At 30.7% G+C, this 23,757-nt stretch overlaps 4 protein-coding genes across 6 annotated transcripts; 3 read left to right on the top strand and 1 right to left on the bottom strand.

The window, feature by feature from the left end:
• Positions 1–563: 563 nt before the first annotated feature.
• Positions 564–7,135, top strand: LOC114194650 (hydroxyproline O-galactosyltransferase HPGT2). 3 transcript variants are annotated; one of them, XM_028084998.1, is made up of 12 exons: positions 565–839; positions 1,116–1,179; positions 1,301–1,350; positions 1,477–1,664; positions 2,485–2,545; positions 2,697–2,769; positions 3,343–3,466; positions 3,564–3,654; positions 4,101–4,151; positions 5,028–5,099; positions 6,229–6,341; positions 6,775–7,135. In XM_028084998.1, exons 1-12 carry the CDS (start codon positions 718–720, stop codon positions 6,795–6,797), a joined length of 1,032 nt encoding a protein of 343 aa, XP_027940799.1. In that variant the 5' UTR covers positions 565–717; the 3' UTR covers positions 6,798–7,135. The 3 variants fall into 3 exon arrangements, with proteins under 3 accessions (XP_027940802.1, XP_027940799.1, XP_027940801.1); XM_028085000.1 differs by having other exon boundaries at positions 566–839; positions 3,567–3,654; XM_028085001.1 differs by lacking the exons at positions 6,229–6,341; positions 6,775–7,135 and adding an exon at positions 5,486–6,086 and having other exon boundaries at positions 564–839.
• A 5,931-nt stretch (positions 7,136–13,066) lies between these two features.
• On the top strand, positions 13,067–15,345 carry LOC114194782 (topless-related protein 2-like). The gene is made up of 6 exons (XM_028085198.1): positions 13,067–13,149; positions 13,274–13,453; positions 14,366–14,479; positions 14,555–14,707; positions 14,834–14,934; positions 15,335–15,345. The coding sequence occupies exons 1-6, from the start codon at positions 13,067–13,069 to the stop codon at positions 15,343–15,345; spliced, it is 642 nt and encodes a 213-aa protein (XP_027940999.1).
• Positions 15,346–15,438: 93 nt separating this feature from the next.
• LOC114195532 (topless-related protein 1-like) lies at positions 15,439–18,085 on the top strand. Its single transcript, XM_028086036.1, has 9 exons — positions 15,439–15,509; positions 15,597–15,737; positions 15,985–16,095; positions 16,218–16,400; positions 16,539–16,667; positions 16,754–16,849; positions 17,179–17,361; positions 17,445–17,608; positions 17,752–18,085. The coding sequence occupies exons 1-9, from the start codon at positions 15,459–15,461 to the stop codon at positions 17,885–17,887; spliced, it is 1,194 nt and encodes a 397-aa protein (XP_027941837.1). The 5' UTR covers positions 15,439–15,458; the 3' UTR covers positions 17,888–18,085.
• Positions 18,086–19,172: 1,087 nt separating this feature from the next.
• LOC114193321 (protein MEMO1) lies at positions 19,173–23,757 on the bottom strand. Its single transcript, XM_028083060.1, has 8 exons — positions 23,486–23,757; positions 23,126–23,210; positions 22,955–23,023; positions 22,663–22,775; positions 22,232–22,343; positions 22,016–22,159; positions 20,790–20,964; positions 19,173–19,456 (listed from the first exon to the last, which is right to left on the bottom strand). Exons 1-8 carry the CDS (start codon positions 23,538–23,540, stop codon positions 19,331–19,333), a joined length of 879 nt encoding a protein of 292 aa, XP_027938861.1. The 5' UTR covers positions 23,541–23,757; the 3' UTR covers positions 19,173–19,330.

Below are 23,757 nucleotides of genomic sequence, written 5' to 3'. Positions count from 1 at the left end.
TGGTGAAGATGAAATCAATACAAATTCAATATCTTAACTTTATGTATCCTGAATCATAATACAAATGATCATATTATTCGATTAGAGAAACATATTTTATATTAATTCTTTGGAACATGTTTATATTTACATTAAAAAAGAAATAGTTGAAAATTTTAGTTTTGACTCAATTATCGACGAGTTCAAAGATCTAAAAAATGAAAGACAATTCTTTGTATATATGTGATTTCTTTTATAGATACACAGTTATACTAAATTATTTATTTATTTTTATTGTGTTAATGACAATAATTAAATATATAAATTTTAAATTTTAAGTATATTATTTTGACTTTTCCAATATTATCGGTGAAGATCCGTCACTATTTTTATAATAATTTTTAAAAAATAGCATTCAATATAATTCTTAGATATCATCTTGCCAAACAACACCTTTCAAGAACAAGGGATGTTGAAATAAGAAATAAAAGAAAGTTGAAAAAAATCTGGGAATTTGAACTCTAATCTAAAGTGGAAGTTACCAAAGTAAAACTCAGTAACAATTATATATAGTTATATAAATTTATATATCGGTTACAAATTACACTTGCAGAAGAAATGAAAACTTAATCCAAAACAGAGTCCTTGTCTCTTATCACTGTGATTGAGCAGTGATCGAGTTGCGAACTGCGATTGCGATTATTCGCATCACTACCGGTTCGCGAGCGTTGGTCGGAGATGGATACGTTACCGACGACGAAGCGCGGCGGCGGAGGGAGATCGAAGCCCGTTCCGGCCTCCAAATCCTCCCTCGTCATGGCCTTCTTCTCTTGCGTAGCCTGGCTTTACGTCGCTGGCAGGTACGTACGCGCTCACGCGGTTCATTCATTAATTCTCCTTTGTTTTTTTCGAATCGTTTCTCCGAATCGCGTTTGGATCCATCGAATTAATCTAATCTTGTCGCTTAGTTACGCATTGATGTGTGATTCGCAACGTAATTATGCTCTTCAGTTCAAACTTAACGGTTTTGCTCCATGTTTTTGGTTTTTTTTTTATCGTTTTTATAAGCTAAAGATTTTACTGATATGGATTAAATAAGCACAGCTGTGCGTGATAGTTGCTTTTGGAATTGTTAGGTTATGGCAAGACGCAGAGAACCGAAATTTACTTGCCAGTCTTTTAAAGAAGAATTCAGCTCAGGTTTTTTTTTTTTTTTTTGAATTTTTCTCTGATATTATTATTGCTTTATATTACAATAATGCATTTCTAGTCTACAAACGTATTTTATTGTCTTGTTTTTTCTTCTTTTTTTGGTTACTAGAGGCCTAAGGTTCTTACAGTGGAAGATAAATTAATGGTGCTAGGATGCAGGTAAGTTGTTCTTTCTATTTTTTTTTTTTTAATTTTAGTTTTGTTCTTTCAATGATGTGTTGTTTGGGTGATATTGGTGGGGATGGATCGTGGAACTGGAATTAATGTCTGTGTGTTGCTTTATAGGGATCTGGAGAGGAGGATCGTGGAAGCTGAGATGGAATTGACATTGGCTAAGAGCCAAGGGTATCTGAAGGGGCAGGGCCAGAAAAGTGGCTCTTCTGATCGTAGGCTTCTTGCTGTTATTGGTGTGTATACTGGATTTGGAAGTCGGTTGAAGAGAAATGTCTTCAGGGGGTCTTGGATGCCCAGAGGTCTGTTTTTTATTTTGGTCATAGAAATTCTCTAATACGCGCTTGAGTCGTTTCAATGATTTTTTATTTTATTTTATTTTATTTTATGAAGGTGTAAGATAATGCTAAGTTAGGAGGTGGGTAGGGTAAGGTAGAGTCTTTGTAGGAACTGATCCTGGCTCAGAGGGATTTGGTGCCAGTTGACATAAGGCTCTATGCTCTTTTGCTTTGTCTTCACTGGGATCAACTTCATTGGCTGTGATGCAAACTGAGTTTTGGTGGTTTCTTTTTGTAAAAAGTAGTGAGCTTGATATTTGGTTGATGAAGCATTTTTTTTTTCTCATTTGAATTTGACAGTGATTTTGGCGCACCCAGTTTGAATTTGGGTTTTGATTTGGACATTGCTTTCTTTTATTCTATTTTATTCAGTTAGTTTGTTCTATCAAAGTTTTTTTGAAGATTGGTTTCAATCTATAAATTGATGGTTTATTGCTATTTTCGTGATTTTAGAATTTCTAGTTTTCTTCCTTTGTTTTCCAAGGATTAATTTTATTATTTTCTGTAGAAAAATGTTAAAACTATGGTTCATCACATAGTGTTAAAAGCCTTGATAATATTTTGTTCATATTTAGGGAACATCTGTTGAGTTTGTAAGTTTTAACCATTAACATTTTCATGATCTTTTTGGTTTGGTAAGTTACATAACAAATTTGATATATTGCTTATGTTTTCTGAGTTACGAGAATGTAAACAGTTGATTATTTTGAAGATGTTTGGTTACCTACTGGTTCAATTCTATATTACTTAGTCAATTAACATCTTATCTTCACTTTTCTGACAGGTGACGCCTTGAAAAAACTTGAAGAAAGAGGAGTGGTCATTCGATTTGTTATTGGTCGGAGGTTTCTCCACTTTCTTATCCTTATTAGTTATTATTGTACATGATTTCCTTTTAAGCTACAATTGTTTTTTATCTTCTTTATTTCCCTAATCTAGTACTCCATGATAAAAAGATCCAGGGTTCAAAATGAGTTAATACTTTGTTATTGACAGTGCTAATCGTGGTGATAGCTTAGATCGCAATATTGATGCGGAAAATAGCTCAACAAAGGATTTCCTGATTCTAGTAAGCGAGATAGTTTATTGTAATTTGAATAAGTTTTATCTCTTACCTTGGATAATGTCAGTGAACAGGAAGTACTTAATTATCTTAAATTTGATTTATTATAAATGCCTTATGGTTTTATGGGTGCAATTGGAAGAGTTCATACAGTGCTTATTTGAAAAGTAGCTTGTAACCTTTCTTTAACTTCTTTTTCTTAGCTTATTTCAGTATATAATGCTTTAATCTGGTATGCTTGTTAAACATGCATTTAAGCTATTTGCCCAAATTCAATGTACAAGTAATTGCACTATGACAATATTGTCCTAATATTCAGAGTTTAGAGTTTTCTTAAATACTTTTGTACCTTGGTAACCTCAAAAGCATTGATGCGTGTCAAGTATAAACTGCCATTTTTGGTTCAACAAACTCTTTATTAAGGACCAGGGGGTTTGGTAAAATTAGACCATTGTGCTTATTCATTCTTTTTATTTAAAATATATTGATATCAATACTCATTTGAACATACTTCCTTTTAATTAAACCTTGATAAACAAGCTAAGTGTATATCTTGACCATTTGTTTTTATTCTATCAGGAAGGTCATGAGGAAGCTCAAGAAGAGTTGCCTAAGAAAGTAAAAACTTTCTTTAGCACTGCAGTTCAGAACTGGGATGCTGATTTTTACGTGAAAGTTGATGACAGCATTGATATTGATCTGGGTAAGGATTGCATATTCTTATTTTTGAGATTTTGTTGAAAACCTGCATTTCCCTAGATGTGAAACTGATACATTCTTAACTCTGTTCACTGGTCTAGCAGAGGGTTTAATTGAACTTCTTGATCATCGCCGTGGCCAGGATGGGGCATATATTGGATGCATGAAATCAGGAGATGTGATATCAGAAGAGTACTTTCTTTATCTGAGTTTATTGGGATAGTTTATCTGTTTATGATAATTGATTTGTGGGTATATTGGACTGTTTATGTGGTATAGATGGTTGAAATCATGCTGAAAGCTGTTTGACACTGTCCATGTTTTTTAATAGAACTTTTTAAAGCTTCTTCCTTATTATCTATCTTATGTTGACTATTGTAGCAGTGTGTTTATCTGCAAGTTAGAGTTAGCCATCAGATGTGGATGCCTTTTTTCGCTTATGCTAATTTCTGATAGCTCAGTTGGCTTTGAATTTTTTATCTATCTAATTTTCCTACTCGCAATAATATTTGTTGCTTGTTATTTTCTTGTGCATCCAAGTTGAATATTATATGTTTAAATAAATTGTCACATGTTAAATCTTGTGGTTGAGTTTTTTTATTCAACTAACAGGCATCTTATTTTTGAGCATTTTTCAGCGGAAAGCCATGGTATGAACCTGATTGGTGGAAGTTTGGCGATGAAAAGTCGTAAGTGTAATATATACCTTTTTTTTATACTGGAATGATCTTCAGTTTCATTTTCTTGAAAGTTGAAGCCATTTTTTTTTTCTCGTTGTATCTTTGAATGAGCAAGTGAGTGATCTTCACAATATACGACAGCATAACATCAATACTCGCGAACATTGAGGGAACAATTATTTGACTTGGGCATATTAAACATCTTTTATCTCTGCCAAATGTTGGATTGTTGAAACATATGACTTGTAATGATTATTAGATGAACTATTTCAATCACATATTGCTAAATAATGGAAACTGTGATCTGCAATTGATAATTGTCAGTGTATATATTATAACCATTCATTTGTGGAATTGTGTGGTCTTTGCTTTACTTGTTTCTTACAAACATGTCATTAGTAGTGATGTGAGAAACTGGATGTAAGCCATCTATAATCTAATGGATTGTTATCAGTTCTTGTTAATCTTTTTGACATTCACTCCAATTCAAATGGATAGGACAGAATACTTTAATTTTTTTCTGTTTTCCCTTATTTTCTTTTACCTTCTTTATCACTGTATTCAATATTGCTCAGTAAAACTAGTTCTCATGCAAAAGCAATGATAAATTATAGTCTTTATATCATAGTAGATCTATGGATGACAATGTTCTGCTAATTTTACAAGGGCTGCTTTTCTATCACTAGATAACAAGAGTACTTTAGATATTTTAGATGGTAGATTTCTTTGATCTGTCAAATGCCCCTTAACTAATAGATATTAGCCGTTATAATAATTATGTTTTTATTTCAGTAGTGTGGCTTTTCAGTAGTTTTGATCTCCATATTGAACTGTTTTAATTTTGCTAGTATGAAATGAATCACAATTTAGTTATTTTTTCTTCAGGTATTTCCGACATGCAGCTGGTTCACTTGTTATAATTTCAAAGAATTTGGCACAGTACATTAATATAAACAGGTTAGTTCTCAATATCGTGTGTATGCACTAGGAACCTTAGAAACTGAATTAGGAAGCTTTGATTCTGGTATGGGTTCCTTCATTCAGTATTTAGGCTGGCAATGCACGCTTCTGATACCCTTAAAGAGGAGGCTTTGGATGTTAAGTGATTGTAGTATAGAAGCATGCTCCTTGTCTGGTATTTTAGCTAAAGAAGCTACACTAGACACTAAAAAGTTCTATTGGCAAAGATGTACTATATATACTTATATTTTGAATTCCAATTTTTTGGCTGAATCCAAATACCAAATCTAGTTAATTATTTTTATCTTTGTTATGTTTAGCTGGTCTATTTTCAAAACTCTTGATAGATGTTCCTTCATTATGACCATTGAAAGTTAATCCAGATAATCCAGCTCCATACCTTTCCATCTATCAGCAAATATGAAGTTACTTCATATCTTCTGGTTACAGCAAAAATGAGGGCAGTTGAAACTTGACAGCTGAGTGCTAGTCTTTCCACCTTGCAAAGTTTGGCATAAAATTAATTTACAAGCTATTTTTTGTCCTATACCAAATAATACTGTAGATCTGTAACTTTTCCATCCCATTCCTTTTTCTGTTTTTCAGACTCACACAAGCACATCCTAAGACCTAGGTTGGGGGGTGAGACTCACCTACTGGGAAAAAAATGTCTCCATTTATATGTATGATGTTCTTTAGAAGGTCGATATGTTTGTGCAATTTTTGTAGCTTTCTTTCTGGGTTTTTCTTATACATGGTTTCTCCTCGAGGACGCTTACTATACATTTGTTTTTCTTTTTAATTTCAGCTATTATGTTTTCAGTAATAATTACACAAGGGCTACCTGGTTGTTACTTTTCACTTCATTTCCTGTTTTTTATGAATCTGTATCTGTATGTAATAATTACACAAGGGCCACCTGGTTGTTACTTTTCACTACATTTCCTATTTTTTATGAATTTGTATCTGTATATAATTGCAAAATCTTGTTTTTACCATTACCAGTACAAATACTTGAAAACTGAAGACAGTAAAAATAAGGTGTTTTTGTAATTATTCCAAAAGCAATATAAACCAATTTGGCCCATCTGATAAATATTCTTTGCTTTATCCAAAAAAAATGTAGTGCGTCTTTGAAGACCTATGCCTTTGATGATACATCTTTGGGATCATGGATGATGGGAATCCAAGCAACTTACATTGATGACAGTCGACTTTGCTGCAGTAGTATCAGACAAGGTGAAATCCCAGTTCTTGTGTTTTGTACTGGTTGTTTTCTTGCACTTAACTGTGGGAAAGGTTGGAGAAGTGGGTGTGTGTTTCCTTCAAGGTTTCTTAACTATGTTTTCTTTGAACTTGAATTTGTTGAAAACGAAAATATATTTGGACAAAATAAAATCTAGAAAAACGGGTGCTAGCAACACAGTTCTCTTAACACGATCTACTATTGACTAAAATTTGTTAAAAACAACAAAATCATGAGAGAATTATTAAATAATACCCGATATCCACAAATTTGTGATTTTCGAGAAATTTTAACCGATAAGATAAGGTGTGTTCCGTGTTGCTAGCATTCTCATTTAGAAAAAGAAAAATTGATGTATGTTTGATCAAACTAAAATCAAATTTATTTTTGTTTTTCACAATGTCAAATTAACGTGTCCATTTTCAGAGAAGGTATGCTCCTTGGCTTGATTGACCAATCACAAACACATCCCTTATGTGGGAACTCATACAATTTATCTGAAGAGGATCAGTGGCAGTTGAAGATTATGTTCATTCTTTTAGATGTTAGCGGCGAACTTGAAAGGATAACTTCAAATTAACAAAGTTCAGCCATTGGGTGCTGAATTGATAATTTCGGGAGTTCTTCTCTGTTATTGTTTATACAAAACAACTCTTGATGACCAAATATTGAAGAGAAAGACCTATATACGAAATATTGTTGTATTGAACTGCCCATGAACAAATTGTAGTCTCTGTTGCGTTGGAATTTTGCTGCAACTCTTGTTTTATTATACTTGTGCGTTTGATATTGTTTGCAAGGCTAGATTCTGTTCAGCAAACGGTTAAAATAAATAAAGAAATCTGGGCTAAGATTAATGATGCTCATGGAAGAATTACTGAGTTTTAAAGTGATAGTACTTATGTTATGGATTTGAGGTTGAAATAGTTTAAAAGCGTAGATTATTTGGCATTATCAAAGGAGCAATGTTAGAAAAATTACTACTTAAGAAAATTAATGAATGTTGACATAATATTTGTGAAATTCTATTTTTTTTTTTTCTGATCTCTTCGGTGGAGATACTAGAAACGTTTACGGAGTTTATAACTAACAATTAATCACTAGGGTTGCACTATGTATGGTTAAGTTGGAGACAACATCACATGTAGATCTATGTACTGCACGGCCATTATTTTTGCATCTGAACATATCCGCAAAGTTTTGGATACAATAAAGGTTAAAATAGAGACAAACGTTATCAAATCTCAACCTGCACCCGATCAAATATCTAAAGTATCAAAAATAATATTTATCAGTCTCAGCACAAGCAATTCCGTCGCCTAGCTTCACTACACCGCTCTCGTCGCCGGCGGTCTGCCACAAAGCTTCACCGCAATGCTCTCGTCGCCGCTTCACACTTTTGGGCATTGCACGTGCGATAGCCGCACCACCAATGTCCTGTTTTGGCAGGTGCTGTGGGTGGTAGGAAGGTGGGTCTTTGATTTCTTAATCTGGTAGTCGCCGCTGCTATAGACTACCGCTTGGCCCGGCTTCCTTCATTGGTTTTTGAAGGTCCTCTTCTCTTCTCGCACCAGGCAAAGTTTAGTATACATATAGCCTTCTAATTTTTATTTAATTTTAAAATATTTGTAGATTTATTGGTTGAAAGTTCTTTGTGAGGTCCAAGTGGTATTGTGGAGGGATATTTATTTTATCAAGAGGACACAGACCAAAAAATTAGGGTGGTGTTCGATGTTGGAGAAGTGACGTTAGGCGCTCAGTCCCTTAAACCCATTCAAAAGTGACGCTCGGTGATGACAAATCAATGGTCTAGTGCTCGATAACACTGTAATAACGTCTTAGTGACAGTGTATGAGAAACAATCATTTGAGAAAAATTGACCTTGTGAAATAGATTAATTATGCACCTTTCGTATACTACTTTTGATTTCAAATGGTTGGAGGAGTTCAAAACATATACTCAATCACTCAAAAATATATATTCAAATTTTCCTTATATTAAGACCGAATAAAAATTGAATATTAAACGGTTCAACATATAACTTATCAATTCAATACATTACATTACAATTAACTATTAAGATAAACAATTTACACTAAAATTCAACACTAAAATTCAACAGAAACCAAGTTTTTCTGTAAAAAACAGTCAAAATAACTCTTGGAATACCAAACTATTTAAAATCACACAAGATATTTTATTTATATATAAAAACATCATACAAACGATTAGGACTTACTGTAATGATCCAATTAGTTCGATTTGAATTATTCAGAGAATATCTTATCTATCTATATAGATAGATATAGATATTCTATCAAAAATAAAATGGACTAATTAAACCTATTTATCAATTCAATAGAAGCCCAAAGCGAATAAATCTCAATTCAAAGAAATCATATCTTCTACCAAGACATTCACCGAGGAAGCAGAAGTCCTTTCAAAGGACGCTATTAAAGAACAGATGGAACTCTTTTTATTCCAGGAACAAGTAGAACAAAATTGATGAATCATTAAATAATTTTGTAATTCAATTTTCCAATTTTTTTAATTAGTTGTATATATCTAGACTGACCATCACAAATTGCAAAAACTAATTTGTTAAGAATTAATCGAATTGAGGTTATAGCATCATTATTAGTTGGAATTGAAATATCAACGAGGTCCGGGTCACTATTTGTATCAATTAAACAAATTGTTGGAATTTTCAAAGTTATACATTCTCGAAGAGCCGTATATTCTTCTTGTTGATGGACGATTATTACAATATCTAGTAAGCCCTTCATATATTTAATGCCGCCAAGATATGTTTCCAATTAAGCTAATTGTCTCTTCAATACAGCGGCATCTTTTTTCGGAAAACTATGGAATCTCCCCATCTTTTGTTGCATTCTCAAGTCCCTGAACTTTTGAAGTCGTGTTTTCGTAGTATACCAATTTGTTAACATACCGCCGAGCCATTTTTTATTAACATAATGACACTGAGCTCTTATTGCAGCCCGCGCTACTGAATTAGCTGCTTTTTTTTGTACCAACAATTCGAGGTTTTTTTTTTCATTTTACTATGTATTTTTATAGTTTGAATAGGTTTTATGCATTTATGAAAAATAGGATTGATTCAATATTCACCATTCAATCGGTTCCTGGGCATCATTATATAGGAGAGATGGCCGAGTGGTTCATTGATCAACAAAGACTCATATAGAAAATTAAAAGAACATATGCAAGCAGAGAAGCCTCACATGTAAAAAAACTAGAAAAAGACCAAGAAAATATGGTTGGAACTGAACTTACACGAATTGAGGAACTGATCAGTTTAAATTGAAGAACTCATCGCAAAGATCACTCATAGAGTCTCAGATCTTCAATTAGGCAATCAAAAAACGAAAACTTCTAAAAAAAATCAGAAAACTCTATAAAAATTTCAATAATTTTAAAATAATAAAACTCATCTATAAAAAACTATTTATACCACAATCTTTTAATATTAAAATAATTAAGTTTTACTACTTTTAAAATTATCACTTCAAAAATATCATTTCTCATATAATTTTACATTTATGGATATAATTTTTTCTTACAACCGTGACTTTTATAAGTCTACTTACTATCTTCGACTTACGAGATCTTTTATTGTTTTTCCGAGTTTCTTATGATTCTAAAACTTGACAACACTCTTACTCATCAAATTGAATTTTTTAATAGTAATAAATATTATATTTAATCTAAAATAAAATAACATAATTAATTCATTAAATTGTATTAATGAATATTTGTATTACGAACATGATTTTAGAATTTTGAATTCAAACGTATGAGATTATAACTCATTAAACGTTATAACTACAATAAAAATGTTCTTTGTTGCGAAATCAACAATTTCTGACTTACCATGATGTGACGTGAATCTTCTGAACTTCTATACAGTTGACACGTATTCTTCAAAAAATTTATTGGCACGTCTTAGAGATAAAAGTTCATAAATTTGTATAAAATTTGTACAAGAGTTAAATATGTTTTTAATTTTCGTTTAAAAGTAAAATTTATTTTTATTCAAAATTTTAATATATTTTAATTTTTAAATTTTAAAAATAAATAGACACGGTCTTTTTAATTTAATTATGTTAATTTTTTATGAGATGTCAAATACATTTTTCAATAATATTGAATTGAGAATATGTCAAACGGTGTAAGCAATTCTAATACCGACATGAACACATTTAACAACACATAAAAAAAATTAAATATAATTGGGTTAAAAAGACTATATTAATTTATTTTTAAAGTTTATAAACAAAAATGAATCAAAATTTTAGACAGAGATGAATTCTAATTTTAAATCAAAATTCAGAAACTAAAAACGTACTTAACCTTATAATTAATGAATTGTACAACTATTTTATATCTTAAGTATAATATTCAGTTTATATATATATATATATATATATATATATATATATAAAATTTTATTTTAAATAATTGACTTTATAACTTTGGACGGTACAATTGTGATATTTTTTAGGAATTAAAAATGTAATAATATTTTTTAATTAGATTATGTAATTCAGTTATTTAGACTAAAAGAAATAAAAAAGAATCTAACTTAATTAATTTTTAGTATATTAAATTAAAAATTAGACTAAATTTTCTCTTCTTATCACATGTATCTTACACAAAATTCTTGCTACAGATATCTATGTTACCAACAAAAACTTTTATCATTGTTAATAAATTTTTAATAATATCATTTTTATTTCAACATTCTTTTTATCTAAATAATAATTGATGATAATCTATTTTTTTCTTCTTATAATAATAAAGTGTAATTATTTTTCTCTTCATAAAATAACTTACATTTGTATTTGCAATTGAGTATTGTATTAATATAATTAGGTGTACGCTCTTATTTAATTAGAGCCCGGTAGAAAAGTATGTTAATTTTGTTTACTTTTAAAAGTAAAGATATAATTAGTAAAATAGTAATTAATATAATCTTAAACTTTATAAACTATAGTTAGATACAGACAAGATTTGAATAATAGTCGAACAATTAAAAAGGAAATTAATATTAACTGTTAATTATAAGTTCAGTTCCATAAAAGTAATAATTATTATATATATATATATATATATATATATATATATATATATATATATATCACTACAAGAAAATATTTCATTAATAACCAATTTCAATGATCAAAAGTTGTTTGTCATTGACCAATTTAGATACCAATTTATAAAATAAAAAAATATTGATTACTAAAATAGTCATTACTATGAATAAAAGTTTATAATTAGTCGCTAAATTGATCACTAATTAATTAGAAAATAATTTAGAAACCAATTTCCTTAGTAGAAAAAACTTTAGTAATTAATGTTTAGTGACAAATTTTCTTTGATAGTTAAAGTTAGAAACCTATTTAAAGATCAACTATAATTTTCTATTAATAATAGTAACTATTTTAGTAACCATTAATTCTTTACTTTATAAATTGGTATCTCAATTGATCCAAACTAACAACTTTTATATATATATATATATATATATATATATATATATATATATATATATATATTAATGGAACCATTTAAAAGTTAGATATCTTCAAGCACAATAAATTTCCACCCTTGATTTTGGAGATTAAGAAAATGGTTTATACGTTTGAATAAATAGATTATGGATAATGGGTTGATGAAAAATTTGTATCAGTGGTATTCAAATATATTGGAACTAAGAGGCATTATTTTGGTTTATTTTCAATTGTATTTCTCAATTACTAATTGGGTGATAGGTATAATTAGTCTCTTTTGGAAGAAGTTCATCTATTATTTTAGTAATTCAAGAAACTATAAATGATCGTTTTATAACCTTTGTAGTTCCTACCCACATATAATTGTATAAGTATTTTAATTACCAATTAATGAAATACAAATAATTTCAATAGGAGAGAGAAAAGTTTAATATATATTATTAAATCATCATTTATCAGCATTTATTGTTTAACAATATTCTCACTAAATATCATATCAACTCTCCTACCTTTCCGACCTCTCTTTGTTGAAGATTACACGGTTAAGTATAATTTTAATTTGAAAAGGATCGTTTGTATAGTGTTATTATGATTCATGTGTTATCCCATTTCAATAAAAAAAAATCTATTACTTTCAGTAAAATCAATATTGAATTTTCCAAGTTAATCAATAATTTACTACATTAAATATACTTTAAACTTTATCTAAGATTTGATTTGTGATTATTTCTTTTTCTCCCTATAATTTTTCTCTCGTCTCCCCCATGTCACTCATGTCTATATACCTTTTTTTCATACGCCTAAAAAAGTCTTATACAAAGAATAATAATTTCATATTCTCTAATTTCATCCTTTATATAAATATTTCTACCATATTTTCTTACAAATTTTCTAAGTTAGTATACTTTGAATGATAAGTATTAAATGTTTTTTGTGGTTTCAAGATATATAAACTGTATTTATCTTCTATTTAATACTTTCTATATACTGGTAAAAATTTAATACTTTCTATATACACTGATAAAAAAAATTTAATAATTTTAATATAAAACATTAAAAAAATTGTTACAAAATTAATAGTATTGCATTAATTAAATTATAAATACCTTATCACTGATCATTACATCATACACACTTTGATATTGATGAGTGAAACACTTTGCGATATTGGAAAACATAGCAACATGTCTTTTGACCTCAACAGAGACCTTGCTCTATTGGTCTTAAAGTACTTTCATGACCAAAATTTTAAGGAAGCAGCACTCACGTATGTGTCTTTCTTTCTCTTACACCACACAAAATCAAGAATTTGTGTAGTTTTTAACGTTAAATTAATGTGTGTGTGATTGTTCTTTTGTCATGTTAATTTTCCTTGGATTTTTGTTTCATAGGCTTGGTTGTGAAAGTGGGTTGTTCTTTGACATGAAGTATTTTGAGGAGATGGTGCTTAAGGGCAAGTGGGATGAGGCTGAGAACTATCTTTTAGGGTTCACAAAAGTCAAAGACAACGACTACTCAATCAAAATATACTTTGAAATGAGGAAACAGAAATACTTTGAGGCATTGGACAAGTAAGCTTTTTAATTTTATGTTATTGAAAAATATGAAATTAATTTGTTGAAAATTCCACATCAACTAAATATAACGCATAATTATAGTGAAAATTCCACGTCGATTCGATTAAATATAACGCAAAATTATAGTATATAGATTAGATAGTTCTCATTTTAAAAATTTATTTTGTAAAGACAAGATAGACTTAAAGTCATTATCCTATTGACCCTCTTTGATGTTTTAGGTGAGGAAGTATGACGGTGATTTCACTGCAAAGTAGAAATAAAGAGTCGTAAATAATGGAGTAGGAAAATAATCTCTTTGAAACGTAAATTCATACACAATTAAGAGTAAAAATAACTATAAATTTTTATACAAAATTTTTCATACAAAATTTTTAACAAAAATTGTAAACTTATGATATCCAACTATAAATTCCTTATACATCCTACATCCAAGAGACTTATAAAGTTGTGATAATAAGTCTCAAGTCAACTCTTTATTTTTATAATATTGTTTTTACTTTATATTATTCAATATAGGATTTTGATGACCAATAATAAGTAGTGACAATTCTCATTTTACATGTCTCCACTAATTAACCTAATATTAAATCATAGATAAATTTTGAAAGGACATAACTTAGACGTAATACCCTTTGTTGTTTTCCAATCAAAAATCAATTATTTACTTCCACAATACATTTTTGTTTGATGTTTTTTGTCATATAGATTATCAAAATTTGATTGTGGAACTTCATACACGTTTGTTCACTTTTAAAGAGCTAAACTACTTAGTGATCCTCAAATTGGTGAGAGAAAAACAATTTTGGTGACCAAATTTGATGATTGGAGAATTGACAATGTTTCTTGAAGAACATGGCTGTGTGTATTTCATGTAAAAGTGTTAATTTCATTCTATTTTTGTAGTAACGATCGTTACAAGGCCTTAGACATCCTCTTGAAGGATCTCAAAATCTTTGCACATGGGAATGAAAAGTTGATCAAAGACCTTTGTCACCTTTTGGTAGTTGATAATATAAGGTCTGTGATTATTAAATCATACATTGTTTGATACGCTTAACCTTATTTTAAAACTAATTTGTTGGTCCTAATCAGGGAAATTAAACCAACATATCGAGATGCAATTTCTGCGAGGATGAATCTGATATATGAAATTAAGAAAATTATAATTCAGCATCCTCTTTTAGCTGGTAAGCTAAAACTTCCAGACATGGAAATTCACAGACTACGCCATCTTCTCAATCAAAGGTTTCACTCTACCATCCTACTTTGAAGTTTATATGCTTTCACATTTTCTTACTTCTTTGCAACATTGATTTCTGCATATGCATTTCACCAACACATCAAATTTATTTACTGTTCCATGTGTCTTAGCTTAAACTGGCAGAAGCATCAAAGGCCTGATCAAGAACCTGACCTTTTAAGGGATCATGACAGTAATTCCAAACCTTCTGCATCTGCTTTAACAAATTCAGGTAAGGGAACTAATTTCCTGCATGCCTATTTATTATAATGCACAGATAAGGAGATACGGATATGATAATTATATATGATATAACATGTATATGATACGTTGATATATGGGATATGATATTAATGTGATATGTTTATTTTAAATATAATAGAATATTATATATAATATATGCATATTAAAAAATATACTAAAATTCTTAAAAATATGATAAATATGATTGTTATGGTGTGAATTTAAATTAAAATTAAATTTATTAAACATTGTTTAAATAAAAATTTATAAATTATTGTTATCATGAAAGTAATACTTTTTCTGATTTCTATATTACATACTTTATTTATAATTCATTGATAAGTATTGATAAAATATACTACCGAATCTGATACATATATTTGTGACAGGTGCACCGTAGCTTATTTATTACATGTTGTCTCAATCCCAAGTTTTTGTTATAATTTTTTATTATTATAACTACTTGATTTCAGCTCCTTGTGATGTAGCCTTTTTTGTTCTTTAGGAGCAGCTATGGAGTGGAAACTTTTAACTGGTAGAAGACTAAGTATGGATTCTGAACAGGTTAATAGGAGAAACCTTTAGCCAATATTGTTTCGTTATAATTTTACTCTGCAACCAGAACCAACGTCTCATCATTTTCTTATTCAGGGAAACTGCAATGGAGTTTTGGGAGATGTGAAAAAGGTTTCAATTGAAGAATCCCTCAACAAATCAAAGAATTCATTAGATATTGGCACATCATCTCAGTGCCAGTTCTTGCAGCTCCCTAAGCATCCTGAAGTAAAAAGGGTATCTAACTTATATAGTTATTAAGATTATTTGTTTTCTAACAATGTTTGGACACAACACATGACATGATCCATTAATCCGTTAATCTGATGTTAAAAAAAAAAAAGGTTAAAAATGATATCAATTTCTTATATGAATCGAATTCAAGTCATGTGTATACAAAATCTCCCTGAACCTATCAGAAGAAAAACTCATAAGGTGAGTCTATCAGAATAGAATTGTGATTAACTAACTGTTGATGAAGCAGATTGTTAAACTGGCTTACAACAATACGGGGAATTCAATTCTGGCATTGGCATCGAATGGTATTCATCTGGTTTGGCTCTGGCCACGCACTGGCTTTAACTTGGATGGCAAGGTAATTCACTTTCTTGTATATCATTTTCTCTTTTCCTCTCTTGTGATTTGTTCTTGTTTTTTACCATAAAGTTTAACTTTTTAGCAATTGATTTTCTTCATAATGAGGCAATTATTTTGTAGGCTAGTGTTCAGGTTTGCCCTCAGTTGCAGCAACCAAAGGATGGGTTCCAAGTTATGATCAATGACCTTTCATCTGTCAAATGTGCAAACCCAGTTTCTTGTTTTGCATTATCAAAACAGGGTGGATATGTCATATCAACTTCAGGGGGCATGATCTCTTTGTTCAACATGGTCTCCTATAAGGTAATATAAAATTCTAGATTTAAACATTCATAAAACTAAACAGTAACATTACAGAAATCTCCTTTTACACATTTGTGACATGCAATGATGGTATTGGTATGATTTAACTTGATTTATGGCACACACTGCATAATTCAGACTCTGAGAACCATCATGTCTCCACCACCTATGGTAACATGTCTTGCTTTCTACCCTGAAGATAACAATATATTTGGTATTGGCTTTGATGACTCCACTTTAAGTATATACAATGTTCGTGATGATCAGGTATATATATCTCTTTCTCTCTTCTACAAAGATATGTTCCATTACATGTTTCAAAGAATATTGAAGCTGGTTTCTGTTTATATCAGGTTTTACAAAAGCTTGAGGGTCACTCTAAAAGAGTTACCACTCTTGCTTTCTCAAGCACTTCCAATATTCTTGTATCTGCTGATGCAAATGCTCAGGTTAGTATTTAATGTTCTTTCTATGAATCATGCCAAACCACAACACAACTACTTTTCAGAATTAGCTCCAACTATCGTTGAACATCCCACGTCGATCAAAGATAAAACAAATTTATAATATATAAGTGGGTGCAAACCTCACCTTACAAATCGGTTTTATGAGATTGAATTAAGTTTAAAGTCTACTTCTTGATTATTGTTATAGAATTGAGTATCATATAATATAAAAATTCATAAATTTCATTGTTTTAAAATTTTTGACCGAAGATAAGGTTAATAACTTATATGTGATGGACTCGTATCTTATTAATATATGATTTCTCTGACAGATCATTCTATGGGATACAAATGGGTGGAAAAAGCTGAAAGATGTAAAATTGCAAATACAAGAAAACCACATGCTAGAATCTGAAACACAAATTCAGTTTCATCCAGATCAAATAAAATTCCTTGTTGTATATTTTGGTCATGTTGCAATCTATGAAACAACAGAACTAAGATGTGTCAATGAGGTTCTTTCTTCTTCCCTTCACATATCATGAAAAGTCATTGTTTTCTTCTTGACTCAGTGAATTTGTTGTTTCATTCATGACAGTGGGTTCCAGAAATTCCACAGCTGATCTCTCAAGCAACCTTCTCATCAGATGGTCACATTTTGTATTCCATTTTGGTTGATGGGACAGTCACAATATTTGATGCAACAAATTTTGAAGTTCATTGTAGGATTTGTACCTCATCTTATCTTCCTCCAATTTCAAGGTATTTAATTTTAGACTTTAAATTTCTCACATTTTCATACTACAGATAAATTATTATTATTATTTGAAATAGACCATCAATTTCTCCATGGCATATGTGGCATTTCCATTGAATTTAAATTACATATTGTTGATTTGTTGCAGTTTGAGCATCTACCCAATTTCCATTGCTGCACATCCACATAAACCAAACCATTTTGTTGTGGGGCTCACAGATGGTAGTGTTTATGTGTTTGAGCCTCAGAAAGGAGGTGGTGATTGGATCAAGAAAAGTCATTGAGGCACCTTTGGGATTCAAATGCATTCAGTTAAATAGTTAAGACCAATGCATTGTTGATTGATGATGAAATGTTAGAGAACATTAACTTGTTATGTATGTTGTATCAGTAGAAATTGTTAGGAATGATTATCTTTGAAGATACTCTGTAGTATCTTCTAATTCTGATATAATCACCTCATATAGTTATGATTTCTTCTTCTTCTTCTAAGTCAAAAGTTCATTACTGATATAAATCTCTAATCAATGGATATTTCATTGGTAAAAATTTTACTTTTATGAACTTGTTTAATGGAAAATTTTCAATGTGATCAACACTTCAATTATAAAAGTGTAATTTGCAATAATAACTTATATAAAAAGTGAATGTTAGTCCATCCAACGATTAAATTATAATTTTACGTAATTATTTAGGTTAAATTTTGCTAAAATTAAACAATAATACTCATCAAATGATTTATACTTTTTCTATATTTTAAAAATAATATATTACATATATTTTGGTTCATATAAAAAATACATCAATTAATTTAATAAAGATGTATAAAATTTAGGCATAGTACATTTACTGCTCTATTAATGTAATTTCATCTGGATTTATACACACAATAATTATCTCCAATCAAATTAATAAATTAATAAATCATCAATTAATTGGTAGCAAAATATTTATCTAGAGAAACTGTGAATATTCACGCGACCATGTATTATTCTAAAATATTGCCCCATGCAAAGTGATTTTTAGCTATTAGAACTTTTTTAATTTTATTAAAAAAAATTTCCTACAAATTGTTTTAAAAAAATTTCTGGAAATTAACGAACACTTTAACACTGAACCAAAACGTGATATACTAAAACACTCACAATTTAGATTTAAAAATAAAATAATTGTTGAAATGTTTTGCATGAAAAACAGATTTTACCTTATAACAATTAAATCTTCTTGATTACATCTCAAATAAATGATTGTCGTGTCACTTTAATTATCTACACCAAGATATTCAGCAGACAGGTAACAATTCCCTTAACAAAACTGCTTATAAACTAACCAAAAATCACAAGACCTTTTGTATGAAAAACATTTTTTTCCCCTTCTTGTTTTGGTTGTTGGATGATCTCAAAATTTTCCTAAACTTCAACAATTTTGGGCCGAAAAAGGTTTTTTCTTTTTTCTTGTTAAGAAATTCATCAGCAGTGCAATTTAAGAATTTGACAGTTGCAACTAAAACATGATAAAGTGCATGTTCATAGTCACAACTGTCCAAGAATGTTAGCTAGGAGCACCAACTGAAAGTATAGAAGAATTTGATTATTTGACAAGTGAGAATGATCTATAAAAATGGAACATAATATCCAAATGTTGAAAGCTTAAATATAAATAGTCGATTTAAGGGAAATGACATTGCTGAGTGCCACATAAATGAAGACCTTCAACTGGAGCTTGATTCATCCATCAGTTTTTGCTGCTGCAGATGCATAACTAACACTACTATCCCTGTCACTTTTGCACTGGCTAGACTGCTCATAGCGAAGAAATTTTATTTTTATCTTTGTAGAGCTGTTCCTCAGCATCTGATCAAATTGCAAAACATTGAAGGTAAATAGAGGATCAGCAACGAACAGAAAAACTCATTCCATATTATAAGCTACCAAATATATGGATCAAGAGATACCATATAAAGACCAGATAGGCATCCTTCAATTTTATTACCAAGAAATGCTGGAAAACATAACACATAATTTTTTTAAACTAGGAGCAGAAGAAACTACTAAAATGCAAGTTAAGTGAAACTAGATTTTGCAATCTTATCTTTCAAGTTTCACAAAAAGATGATTCAAGCTAGTTCTCAAATTCACAAGTAGTACAATAGTGAAATCACAAGTAATGCTTCATGAAATCCCAAGATCAACAATAATAAAGACACTGACTTCAAACATTTACCTATTGATGGACTCAAAAATAATTCATTTAGGCTGGTGACATAAAAATAGGGAAAATTTAGAGAGCTAGATATATTATTTGGCCTCACAAATAAAACGAATGAAATTGAAAACCAACCTAGTTAGTAACCTCTATGAAAGCTATTTGGACAACAAGGAATAAGACCTTCTTTGTTAATCATACATTATATACTACGACAGAACTTAAAGCATCAAATATGTTGAGGTCAATTGGACCTAGAATTTTTGTACTGGTTGAATGATGCCCAACACCAAAGCTCATTATTCTTAAAAGTTTTGGAGTAGACATACATCCTATGAAGGTACATCCTATGTTCCTGTTTTTTTGGCTTCCTCAACCTTGACATAGTTTTAAATGTAAAACTGATGGGACAGCGGTTCTAACCTGGTGTATCTGGTGTGGGGATATTTCTAAAGATCATCATGCTTCCATTCAGATCTTGGTGTTCATAGTGCCTTTATATGTTGAGGTGATGCGTGTGAGTCTGGCTATGGAAGTTGTTACCTTCAAAAGTTGGACTAATCTTGACTGAGAGTGACTCAACTTGTTATTCAAGTTTAGTCCAACACTTCAATCATTCCTTGGGAACTTCAAAGTAGGTGGCTGAATTGTTTGGTATGAATTATTTGGTAATTAGTAATACTATTTATTCCTTTTGAGCATAATAGAGAGGTTAATCAATGTACTGATAAACTTGTTGAGTTTGGCACTAGATCTCAAGGCTATACTTGTGGGATAGTGTTTTGTAGGGATGAATGTGATTTGTCATTCTATAAGGTTAGGATTAGAGGATCAGGTTTGACATTGGTGTGATAAGAAAACAGGATTTATAATAACAACAACAATTATACAATATTATCATTGTGCTTACTTCAAGTTATATCAAGGTTCTCAAATTAGGCAAGAGATCCTTTCATAAGAGTATTGTTACAAGGAACTTACATGAAGAAAAACACTAATTGGATGTCTTCCACATATTGTATTTTCATACTCCAACAGATATTGTTTGAAGGAATCTGGATCTCCGGTTTCTATGATATCCATGCCCATCTTGTCTAGGGCCTCAATAGATTTGTATATAGGCCCGTGCTTCTTGTCATAGTGCATGTAATTGAATCTGAAACAAAATGTAATCAGAAGGTTATATCAACAAAAAAAGATCTTCAAATGCACAATATTCTACATCTGCTTCAAACTAATGAGACAAGAGATATCCATAACATACATAACCATGATCAATAAGCAGAAGCATAAAGCATTCAAAACACTGGAGTCTATTTGTTTGTTGGAAAGTCACCTTAATTGAAATCACCCATAACTTGCCTTAATTGTGGTCTCTCTGGAGAACCTTCATTGTGCAGAATGTGAGGGGTGTGTTGAGTGCTTTAGTTCTCACATCAACTAGGGATAAGGCCTAAGTAGTGCTTATAAAGTTTGGATAATTCTCACTAACAAACTAATTTTGTGAGATTGATTTAGGCTATAAAATCAAATGGTAAAAAGTCTATCCTAGACTCATTGGAGTTATATACCTTGCCTCCCTTAATTGCAACAACCTCATTTGACCACCTTCGCGCAAGGTGTGGTTAATCTCACACATCCACTAGAGATAAGGCTTAGGCAGTTCTCATAAAGCAAGAGTAACTTTACACTTTTAAGCTGGTTTTGTAGGATTGTACTAAGCTCCAAGCATATTATTTGAACAATGTAAATCATCTAACTAGTCAAACAAATGATTAAGGAAAACCATACTAGAGTGTTAATGTTTGTTTTTGGGTGCTCTTGTTAACACATCTCAAACTACTGTAGAGGAATATTTAATAGAAGGAAAGTCTTTAGTTCCTTAGGAATTAGAAGTAGGAATTTTGTTTCCCATAGTAAACATTTTGTTCCCTGATTTTTTTTTAGTTATGTTTCCCATAAAATTGTTCTCATGGAAAGCCCAAATTGTAAAAGGTTTTAATGCTGTAAAATCATTTAATGTGATAAATAATTAATATTACTGGGAAAATTCAACCAAAACCAATTGCGAAAATCTTTGATTCCAAAGAATATTAATGATTATCGAAATCTGTAATTCCTAAGCATAGAAATTTTCCCTTTGGGAGGGGATAGTGGAATGTGTAAAAACAGAGGTAGTTGAATGTGTACAAACAAATAGTACATACCGAGATCCCCAGTGACAAAAGTCTGATGAAATAGAGAAGAAGTTGCTGGGATTATCTACATATTTGGCAAGAATCTGTCCATACATAGCTTCATTTTCAGCACTAACAGCACCAACTAAAATGGGTACAATTTTCACCTGGTACCTGCATCAGTATTTGAATTTTAGTCCTTGTTGCATAGCTTCAAAACAGGAAGCTCTATATAACAAAACTTACCCTTCAAATACTTTAGCAAGATACGGCAGGTGCATTTCCATGCTATGTTCAGCTTCATCAACACGAATATCCATCAGTTCAAATTTCCCTGTAGCTTTAAGCTCCTCAATTACTGGCAAAACAAAAAGTTAGATGTGAGCAATGAGGAAGAAACCATTATCAAAGTCAAACAAAAATGGATCAGATCTTAGCAAATCAATTCAAATAATCTACCATCGTACAAACAAACCAGAACACATAAATTTGATTTTTTATATCAATATGATCTACTTATTTACTTTTTCTCAATTCATAGAATACCTCCTCATCAATATTACAAAAAGAACACTATATTCACACAAATAATCTCGCATTCAAATCCTTACTGAAAATATAAGCAAGAATGATCTCAATTTAATATCCTTAAATATTTCATACAGTTATAGAGGTACCTTCCAAATCTATAGGCAGGTCACCAATGGGAGTCTTGTAGACAGTTGCAGTTGAAAGTGCACACTTTGGAGTGTAATAGTGATGAGAAGGACCAAGAAGGAAGACACGTGTACTAGCACCACCATACAACATAAAGAAAAAAACAACAATAATCCATAAGTTAGCAGAAACTACTGAGGACACAAATGAACAAGCAAAAGAACAAGCAAGCTAATCCTGTTTCCACGAACAAGAAATAAGACAAAAATGTATGTGAGAACAATAAGAAAATCAAACAAGAAACAAACTCACATGTTTGATGGATCAATGTTTCCAAAGGCATAAGCAGCAGCTCTTCCTGAATAGGAATAACCTGCATGTCTAACATCATAACATTCCAGTTGCACCACAAGCACACATCAGAGTTCTTTCTTTATCTCAAAAACCAAAATCAACAAAAATAAAAAAGGCACTTCCACTTACGGTGCTATCACTCCCCGCACCTCAGGAGACTTAGCCAAACCACAGGATTGCAGCCACCCATCAAGTTCCTCTGAAAGCTGCTTAGCTGAAAATAACAATTAAAATTTTAAAATTAAAAAACAAGTAGAAGGGTGTAACTGATAACAGGTGAATGAACCAGAACAATGGAAAGTTGAAAACTTTAACTGTTCATGAAGTAGTTCAAAACAATCAAACGGGTTAATTCATGAACAAACTTCGACCCAATTGCATGTATAGAGAGAAACAGCGATTGAAAGAGTAAAAAAACGATATCTGAACCTGATCAGTGAAATTAAACTCAAAATTGATGAATCGTGAATGATAATTTGAGGGACTTACGGTTGTCGGTGTACCAAGAACCAGCATGGGAGGGTCTCCTGAGCTTGGTGCCCATGATTGAGGATTTGAGTGGAAAAGAAAAACAAAAAACCTAGAACTGAATGGAAGGGGCTGAAGGATTGAGTGAGAGTGGGTTTGACACGCTTCACGATTCGTTTCTTTTGTTCAAATAGTTTAACTTCGTAAGTGTCTCTGATTGCAATGTTCTAAGCTGTTTTATTCTTCTTTCTCTTTCCAACTACTGCTGCAAGTCTATAACTAGTTTTTTTGAG

This window comes from Vigna unguiculata, chromosome 8 (assembly GCF_004118075.2).
Source record: "Vigna unguiculata cultivar IT97K-499-35 chromosome 8, ASM411807v1, whole genome shotgun sequence".
In the NCBI taxonomy this organism is placed as follows: Eukaryota; Viridiplantae; Streptophyta; class Magnoliopsida; order Fabales; family Fabaceae; genus Vigna; species Vigna unguiculata.
The sequence above is the reverse complement of the archived record's forward strand: the minus strand, read 5'-3'. Positions and strand labels throughout refer to the sequence as shown.

Coding starts and splice junctions, on each gene's coding strand:
- LOC114195532 (XM_028086036.1), top strand. CDS start 15,459: ATGGAGTGGAAACTTTTAACTGGTAGAAGACTAAGTATGGATTCTGAA. Junction 16,668..16,753: donor ACAATGTTCGTGATGATCAG/GTATATATATCT, acceptor TGTTTATATCAG/GTTTTACAAAAGCTTGAGGG. Junction 17,362..17,444: donor AACTAAGATGTGTCAATGAG/GTTCTTTCTTCT, acceptor CATTCATGACAG/TGGGTTCCAGAAATTCCACA.
- LOC114194782 (XM_028085198.1), top strand. CDS start 13,067: ATGTCTTTTGACCTCAACAGAGACCTTGCTCTATTGGTCTTAAAGTAC. Junction 13,454..14,365: donor TACTTTGAGGCATTGGACAA/GTAAGCTTTTTA, acceptor CTATTTTTGTAG/TAACGATCGTTACAAGGCCT. Junction 14,708..14,833: donor CGCCATCTTCTCAATCAAAG/GTTTCACTCTAC, acceptor CATGTGTCTTAG/CTTAAACTGGCAGAAGCATC.
- LOC114194650 (XM_028084998.1), top strand. CDS start 718: ATGGATACGTTACCGACGACGAAGCGCGGCGGCGGAGGGAGATCGAAG. Junction 840..1,115: donor TGGCTTTACGTCGCTGGCAG/GTACGTACGCGC, acceptor TGGAATTGTTAG/GTTATGGCAAGACGCAGAGA. Junction 3,467..3,563: donor CAGCATTGATATTGATCTGG/GTAAGGATTGCA, acceptor TCACTGGTCTAG/CAGAGGGTTTAATTGAACTT.
- LOC114193321 (XM_028083060.1), bottom strand. CDS start 23,540: ATGGGCACCAAGCTCAGGAGACCCTCCCATGCTGGTTCTTGGTACACC. Junction 23,024..23,125: donor GTGCGGGGAGTGATAGCACC/GTAAGTGGAAGT, acceptor TTATGATGTTAG/ACATGCAGGTTATTCCTATT. Junction 20,965..22,015: donor TTTTGTCACTGGGGATCTCG/GTATGTACTATT, acceptor ATTTTGTTTCAG/ATTCAATTACATGCACTATG.